The following is an 8,944-nucleotide window of genomic DNA, read 5'->3' as shown; positions in this document are numbered from 1 at the left end:
AAAATGACTCCAGAGAGTGGGACATGCAGGTGGGAAACTAGTCTCTGGTGTCTTTACCTAATATGTTTGAGTGCTCGAAGCCCCACTCCTGCACCACCCCACTACTATCTTCAGGCCTCGAAGACCGCGTCCGAAGGCGCGCCCGCTCCCGGGGCATTTTGGGAATTGTAGTCCAGATGCCAGGTTGCACCGAACTACCTTTCCCAGGGTGCGCAGCGGCAGGGCAATAGCAACGTTCTCTTCCAAGTGTCTCTGTCCCGAGATCCCCTCCTCTGGTCCCTTTCTTGACATCGACTTCTTTCGGTCTGTGGCTCTAGCCGGCTTCCCAGAGGCGGCCCTGAGCAGGGGTAGCGCTGCCCTGAGAGGCACTTCCGGTTGCAGGTCACTTCCGGGTGTGTGGTCGGAGCAGACGGGCGCGCGCGCGCGGGGGAGGGGCGGCCTCAGCGCGGCGCTAGGGGATCAGCTGGCGGGCGGGCGCCTAAGCGGCCCCGGCTCTGCGGCAGCGCCGCCTCCTCCGCGTCGCAGGCCGGCGGCCGTGGCCATGTCGCGGGACTGGTAGCTGGGCTCGGCGCCGAGCCACCTCTAGTGGGTGTTCGGGGTCCGGGGTCTGGGGTCTGGGACGGGGGTCCGGGCTGGGGGCCGGTGCGTTTCCAGGGCTTTCCCGAAGAAAATGCACACAGCGTTTCCTCTGGATGACGGCCTTTGCTTCCCTTAGGACCCGGCAGTTGGGCTCTGGAGTGTGTTACTGATTCATCCTCTCTGCCTCTGTCATCGCAGGTTTAAACTTAAACGATCGCTCTCCGAGGAGGAGGGGACCCGTCTCGCGATTGACAGTGTATTCCTGCAGGCGCAGTCCCTCAGCCCCCACCCCACGGCCGGATTCCCGTGGCTCTGCTCCGGGCTGAAACCCGAGAAGAAATCCTTCGATTTCTTTTCTTTACAACAAATACTAACCTTGAAACCATCGGCATTTTGCTTTGGCGTTTCCTATCGGAAAGATGAAGAAGTTTTTCGACTCCAGGCGGGAGCAGGGCAGCTCTGGCCTGGGCTCAGGCTCCAGCGGAGGAGGGGGCAGCAGCTCAGGCCTGGGCAGTGGCTACATCGGAAGGGTCTTTGGCATCGGGCGGCAGCAGGTCACTGTGGACGAAGTGCTGGCGGAAGGTACGTTGGAAACCAGTGCGCGGTGAATTATATTTATGTGCTGATGTGGCAAGACTCTGGTTTCTAGTTGTATGAATGGGTTTTGACCAACTGACCCTCCCTTCCCCCTGCACTTTCCCTGCGAGTCATTGTCCTTGAGAGATTTCAAACTCAGACTGAGAATTGACAGGGTTTGGGGGCAGTATTGCCCAAATTGTTTACCTCAGTGGCCTTTTATTTTAGTTGGGGGGGGGGGAGGAGAGAGCAGAGAAACATCCTCCTTTGACTGAATTATGCGGATCAGATGAGCAAACGTATGTGTGAAGTCTAAGTGACATCAAATGCCTGGAGGTGGGCTCTTGCCATTTCCCTGAAACTTTAAATTCTGATGTGGAGGACGAAGGGTGGGGATGGGGAGATCTTAAAAAGAGAGAGGGGTTTCTTCTACCCAACTTTCCCATTTCTCTGAGTAAGTATCCAAAGAGGAATTTTCTGGTGATGGAAATGCATTTTTTTTTGGTTCTTTGACTAGGCATGTTTCTTCACCCAACTGAAATCAGGTCCCCAGGATGTAGCTAAGATAAAAATCATGAGAAGTGAATGAGATTGTTTTGAACTCAATTGCCTAGGCCTCTTTTCTCCTGTTTTAGTTTCTGTTTAAGAACTACTTAAGGGTGGCCGTGGTTTAGTTTTCTTGCTGTTCAGAACCTTGTGTCGATTCTCTTGGTGTGTGTTCATTTGTGAATCTGTACTCATGCCCCAGGCTTTAGGGAAATCTTTTGAGTGTTCCTCTGCTAACCTTAACCTCGACCTTCATAATTATGCCAGACTGATACTTTTCACAGCTCATTGCCTACTTAGAGTGCTTTTATTTTTAATAAAAGCAGCCATTTCCTTGGCATGAAGCAATTCAAACTAATTGGATAGGGCCAGCCTACTGTAGGTTGTGTTACAGACTGCTACGGGTTGGGTATGGGGGAGGCCTCAGTGAAGGCAACATGGTGGTAGGGTATAGTTTATTAGCTGGGGAAGTGGATGAAAGCTAAGAGGCCCCTTTGGAAAGGAGGCTTTTGCAAGCTGAGCCTGAAGCAAGGATCCCTACCTGGGCCTAGGAAATGCCTGTCATGGTGAGTGTTGTGGGGTGGTGGATGGGCGACTGGAGAGGGAGAAGCTGTGTTTGACTCAGTTTGTGTAAGCACTGGGTTTGGTGAGGCCCAATTTCTGAGAATAGGATTGAAGCCCATACTTAAAGAGCCCATTTTAAAGAGATATCTGGTAATGAATTTCCTTTTGAAATGACTGCTTTTTTTTCATTCTTAGTACTGCTTCAACTGGACTTAATCTGGGCCTGAGTCACCATCCTTTCTGGACCCTTCTTTGAGGACTCTGGTGCAGGGTGGGAGATTCTTCTGTGTCTGCTGCCAGATCTGTACCTTGGAATATGAGCTGACTCTTTTACCCGTAGCCAAAGTCCTTGACTGCAGTGGGTGGAGTGTGTGAGAGAGCAGGAGGATGAGGGCCACAGAGCTCTTCTCTCCTCTCTGCGGGCCTCAGCACCCAGGAACATTTCTTTCCAGCTAGGGTGTTGTCTCATCATGTGTTGCCCTAAGCATTGCCTATTCTCTGAGTCTTGGAAGAGTGATGGGAAAGAGAAGACACAAAATTGGTCTTTGTTTTCTAGACTGCCCTGGAATTCATCCTGAGAACTGTGCATTGTGCATTATGATATTTTAAAAAGTAGAACTTAGGGCTTGCAACTGAGCATTCATTCATTTATTTATTCAACCAACAGTTAACAAAGTGCCTAAGATGTGGCAGGTTGTGTCTTGGACTCTGGGGACATGATGTTAAACTAGATGCTAGAGTTTCAGAGATGCTTTAAGAAATGGGAAATTGTGATCTGATTAGTGTCACTATGAAAGTAAACTAGGGTGCAATAGCTGCAGATCTTGTCCTTAGGGCCCCTCAGTGTTAGGGAGCCAAGAACTGTTTTATGGAATGAACCAGTATGGTGACAGCATGGGCCGAGGCTGTGCGTGAGAGTAGCATTTAAAATTTGGTCTGGCAAATTCTTTGTCTATGATTGAGCTTGAATTATGTGTGGCCTTTGAAGTATGTGAATATGTAGGAGTCAGTATTTATGTAGTACCTACTGAGTTCAAAGACACTGCTAAGTTTTGAAGGGGGTGAAGGGTCTAAACTCTAAAGTATGATGCCTGCTTTTATTTTGATTAGCCGATAAATTTTCTTAAGGTGCTGTGGATCATGCTGGCCTCTGCCCCTGAGCTACATCCCCAGCCCTGATAACTGCTTTTAGGGAGCTGCCAGTCAATGTAGGAGGAAAAGAAATACATTTGCACATATAGTAGTGTGTGTATGGGCACTGATTGCATAGTCAGACAAATTTAGGTTCAATATTTGGATCTGCTTTTGTTTTAAAAATTTTTACAGTGTGTGCGTGTGTGCGTGTGTGTGTGTGTGTGTGTGTGTGTGCATGTGTGTATGTGTGCATATACAATAGCATGCATGCTGCAGTCAGAGGACAACTTTCAGGAGTTGGTTCTTTCCTTCCATTATGTGAATCCTGAGGACCAAACTTAGGTCTTCAGGCTTGGTAACAGATGCCTTTACCCTTTGAGCCATCTCACCATTTCCTGGATCTGTTTTTTTTAAATTTATTATTATTATTATTATTATTATTATTATTACTGGTGTGTGTGTGAGAGAGAGATAGTGTGTAGAAGTCAGAGGGCAACATTATTATGTTAGTTCTCTCCTATCAGTACCTGGGTTCTGGGGCTAGAACTCACATTGTCAGGCTTTTGTGTCAGGTGTCTTTACTGGTTGAAACATTTTGTTGGCCCTCTGAATCCTTTGTTTTCTCTCTCTCTCTTCCTCCCTCCCTCTGGCCTGCCTGCCTGCCTGCCTGCCTGCCTGCCTGCCTTCTTTCTTTCTTTCTTTCTTTCTTTCTTTCTTTCTTTCTTTCTTTCTTTCTCTCTTTCTCTCTTTCTCTCTTTCTCTCTTTCTCTCTCTCTCTCTCTCTCTCTCTCTCTCTCTCTTTCTCTCTTTCTTTCCCAGTTTTACAACTTAGGTCATGCTATTCCACAGGAGAGTGTATTAGAAATGAAGATCTCACACCTCACTCTGTAGACTGTGGTATGGGACTTTAATAAGTTCGAGAGAGATGCTGATGTAAGCTAAAGTCTGAGTTCACTGCCCTGTGGTGGTATTGAGGATTTAGTGTGATAGTATATATAAAGAATTTATCACTTTGGAAGTGATAAATTCAATAAGTGGTAGCTATAGTTAAATATAAACAGTGTATTTATAGTTAAAAGTGAGTGGCGAGCAGGGTGAAAACTAACCTGGCTAGCCTCCCCTTTTGTGTTTGGGCTGAATCAGATGTTCTTTCCAGCATTGTTTGGGTAGCAGTGCCTCTTTCTTAGTCCTCTGAGTCCTCAAGACTCCTACCTGTCTACCAGTCCCAGCCTGGTTGCTCAAGGATAATGAGTTATATGCCAATTCCCCAAGCAGTAGCCCAGGCAGTGTACGGTGGTGACAGTGGGAATTTTCAAACACAGACCTGATCACCACCACATCCTGTTCACAATTTCCTTTTCCCCAGTGTGGGTATTATTGTGTGCTTCACAGTAAGGGACTGTTAGGACTCAAGAATCAGGTCCTAGAGAAGAGGAGAATGCTGAACTTCCATCTTTCTAGACTGGCTCTCTAACTAGTCCTGCAGGCACTTGGTTGTCTGGAGGAAGGTGAGCCTCTCAGCCATGAATTAAAGGGATATGGGCATCTCTAGGCCAAGTGATTTCTTAGTACTAGAGGATGCCTGAACGAGATGATAAACCCTGTCTGAGTTTAGACATGTGATGGCAAGGAAAGATTTGGCTTAAGCTTCTAGAATGAACTCGTTGGGAAGATTAGCGCAGTGCTTAGGAGCAGTCCTTTGGTCATACTCCCTGGCTATATAAAGCCTTTATCAAAACTCTAAACAGTAAGCAAATAGTGAATACTTGCTGTGCCCAAGGCAGCATTCCAGAGTTGTATCAGTTCTGTAGAAGGTAGACTAGGAGGCCTCACAGAATGTTCTCACCTGCACAAAAAGAACCCAGGTCTGGGCCTGGTGAGAACTCAGACTATCAGGAAGCTTCCCTAATTTCCCCTATCTGCAGAGCAAGGAAGAAAGACTTGAAAACTGTGTGCAACCGCCCTCCCCAGCCCACATATAGCACACAGCTCTAAATGTCTCAGTAGTACATGTGTACATTCACCTGGTGAGCCATTTTTATTTGTGCTTTTCTGTGGCAGGCACTGTATTAGATTCCAGAAGACAGCTTGATGGGTCATGGACTGAGACCTGCAGATAACAAATAATCCTGGAATAAGTGTCCTGTTGTTCAGTGATGATAGGGAGAAAAAGGTGATTTGAACAGGTATGACAGTTACCCAGCAAGTGTACCAGCCATGTTACCCAAGGCCTCCTAGCCAGAAGGGATGACATGCGCAAAAATGTGGAGTGGTGAAATGCAAGATGAGTCTCAGGAATACTGACCTGTGATGTCACTGTTTGGTACAAGTTTCCCTTCCAGATTCAAGGAGAAGAAGTAAGGGTGTGTGTGTTTGGAGGTGGATAGAATGAGATTCTTGTATATTTGTTCCCCAATAGATATTTTGTTGTCTTTACTGCTCACTTTATTCAGTGGCTCTGTGCTCTTCGAAGAACTACTAAACAGCTACAAGTATGTACTTGCTCCTTTACTGTGTCCTAGCCCTGTGCACAGAAGGGTGTCTCAGAAGTGTCATAAGAGGCAAGAAGTCAAGCAGAAGCAGGTGTGTGTGTGTGTGTGTGTGTGTGTGTGTTGCACATGTTATCAGTGTTAGAGAAGAATGCACAAGCAGCTAAGATGTTTGAAGAGAAAGGGAATAAATGGTTCATGGGGACCCTTGAGCTCCAAGGTGAGAGATTAGTTAGGTGCTCCTGAGTCTCTCCCTTGATACAGATACCACTTGGATCCCTCCTTCTTCAGATGACTTTGCCTGCTGGGAAGTCTGGGTTTTTACAGGCAATGCAGATTTTCAGGGGGTGGTTTGTGAATGGTGTCTTCCTGGTTTTGGGCATGATGACGGTTATAGCTTTGCTAAATATAGCCAAATTAAGAATTCAGAAATGAAGTCCAGAGTATGTGGTCGCTATGGTCAGAGCTCATCTTTGGTCTGTCTGACAAAATCAAGCTTATTTGATGAGAGATGCAGTGAGAACACGTGGGTTCCAAGTGGGAGAACATGTTGGGGGCTTCTACTGTATGTGGTTTGGTAGCCAAGTCGGTGGGCAGCTTAATAACATTGAAACAATTGAAAATGTATTTTAGCTTGTGGTCTTTGAAAGTTAACACTTTAGAAAAGGGACTAGGACTAACGTCCACCTCTGTGTGGTACTCTTGGAGGAGCAGGTGCCTTCTGAGTCTGCTTGTGAGGCAGTCTAGCCAGTGAAGTAGCAAGCGCTCGCTATAGTCTATGGTGTGACCTGAGATGGAACTTGTTCACCTCCTGCTTACCCAGTGAGTGCTGCTGAGCAGATGCTGTGTGTGCCAGGAGTCTGCCTTCAGGAACTCACAGTGACTATGAGCTCCAGATATGGGAGAAATTGCTATACCTGTTGAGATGGAGCCTGGGAAAGGGTGAAGGCTTCAGGCCTGGCAGAGTAGTTGTCTTGTGTGGGGTGAGCAACCAGGGAAAGCCAAACAGTGACATTTAAATTATGTCTTGAAAAGTGAGAACTTACTGCCAGATGGACAAGATCAGGAAAACACTGTAGGCAAAGGGGCTAACATGGCCAAAGCTGTATGTTTGGAGACCGAGGTAGTAATCTAATCGTGGCCTATGCCTGTGCTGTCAACTAAAGTAGCCTCAAAAGATAGCTGTTTCAATTTTCCAAAATTAAACAAAATAACAGTTTAACACTCCAAACACACCAGTTAACTGTTAGTTACTGAAAAACCACCCGTGACTTGTGCTTACAGTTTTAGACAGACCAATAAATAAGTGTAGTTTCTCGTCACAGAATGTCCTGTTGGGTGGTGCAGGTGTAGGTGGGCAGTTCCTAAACTATGGAGAAAATAGCACTATCACATTAAAGCGTGCCAGCCCCTCACCTGTGGGACTCGTGTGGGAGTCATGCTCATGTCCTGTTTTTGTTATTTGCAAATATCTGAAAGTGTGGTGTATACTTCAGGTGAGATTCATCATCGTCGCAGTTTTTAAATGATAGCAAGGTTTTGGTGAATTTTTTTAATAAGCCATGGTTGTTTCATTTTGTAATGTACTTGATGAAAAGTATACCAGAGAGACACAACAGGCCATTCTTGTTTGCACTGTCTTTAATCCAGGGTTTCCTTTCAGAAATCTTGTTAAGCCTCTTTGTTTTATGAGGGTTATTAATTCACTTAAAAAATGTGATTAATAAATCCACTTACCCAAACCCACATGAAACATAGTATCTCCCAGATACTATGGGTGAAAAGCTGCCACCACTAGCCTTTTGGTATGAGATACAGAAGTGAATGGGAACACTGTTTCAGGCATTAGTCATTAAATATTAATAAAGATAAAAGTCTTAGTTTTTCTGGGTTTTGTTTGGTTCCTTTTTGTTTTAGACAGTCTCTTGTAGTCAGGGTTGCCTATGAGCTTGTTAAGTAGCTTAGGATGACCTAGGACCAACCTGCTCACTTTTTCAGTGCTGGGCACACAGAGAGCTGGACTACCGTGCCCAGAGCTTTTTCTTTGTTTTTCTTCCATTTTGAATTGAGGTAAAAGCACACCTTGCAGGCTGAACGTTGTCTCACATCTTTCACCCCAGCACTGGGAGCCAGAGACAGGCAGACCTCTGTGAGTTTTTGGTCAGCCTGGTCCACAAAGTGAGTTCTGGGCAGCCAGACCCTGTCTCAAATAACAAAATCAAAAAAAATTTTTAAAAAGTATACCTAGAAAATTCTGCCCACATAACTATTTGAGTGCACAGTTGAATGGTGTTTGCTGCCTTTATAAATTGTAGCCACCACTCCATCTTCATCTTGTAAAACTGAAATTGTGTACCTACTAGCCTAGTTCCCTTTCTCTACTCTACTCTCTGGTAGCCTCCACTTCACTTTCTGTGTCTATTACTTTTAACAAATACTTTTAAGTACCCCTAATGGAATCGTAGACTGTTTGCCTTTTTGTGACTGGCTTATTCACTTAGCAAAATATCTTCAAGGTTCATCCATATTGTAGCTTATTCTTTATTTTTTAAGGCTCAATAATATTCTATTGTGCATACATTTTGCATTTTACTTGCTTATTTGCTTGTTGATGGGCTAGTGAATTGCTTCCACCTTTTAGCTATAGTGAACAGTATTATGAACATGGATGTGGAAATTTTTCTCTAAAACTGCATTGAATTATTTTGGGATATATACAGAATTACTGGGGCATATGGGAATTTTTGAAAATATTTTTTATTTTAGCATGGGGTTATGCATGCATCACAGTACGCATATGGAAGTCAGAGGCCAACAAGTGGGAGCTCTTCTTTTTCTACCACATGGTATCCAGGGATTGAACTCAGGTTGTCAGGCTTGGTGGCAAGCATCTTTACCTGCTGAGTCATCCTTTAGGGCCTCTGGTATCAATTCTTTGAGGAATTGTCATGTTGTGTTCTGTCAGCCTTACATGCTATCAATGTCTTAGTTAACTCCTTTGATAGTTTTTATCTTAAATATTTATTTTTATTTTATTTATGTGTATGTATGTGTTT

General features: G+C 45.1%; 1 protein-coding gene across 15 annotated transcripts in view; it reads left to right on the top strand.

Annotated features, from left to right (window-relative positions):
• The first annotated feature begins 273 nt into the window (after positions 1 to 273).
• Positions 274 to 8,944, top strand: part of Aak1 (AP2 associated kinase 1) — a 147,871-nt gene continuing 139,200 nt past the window's right edge. For 9 of the 15 annotated variants that reach the window (XM_085690626.2, XM_085690624.2, XM_085690622.2 and 6 more), the window contains exons 1-2: positions 445 to 585; positions 778 to 1,161. In XM_085690626.2, the coding sequence (XP_085546752.2) occupies positions 999 to 1,161 (163 nt within the window). In that variant the 5' untranslated portion in view covers positions 445 to 585; positions 778 to 998. Of the gene's footprint in view, positions 393 to 444; positions 586 to 650; positions 1,162 to 8,944 lie in introns of those variants that run through there. The other 6 variants (XM_085690629.2, XM_085690628.2, XM_085690631.2 and 3 more) reach the window with 3 other exon arrangements.

This window comes from Myodes glareolus, chromosome 6, assembly GCF_982192425.1.
Source record: "Myodes glareolus chromosome 6, mMyoGla1.1, whole genome shotgun sequence".
NCBI classification, from domain to species: Eukaryota; Metazoa; Chordata; class Mammalia; order Rodentia; family Cricetidae; genus Myodes; species Myodes glareolus.
This window is presented reverse-complemented; position numbering and strand designations above follow the sequence as displayed.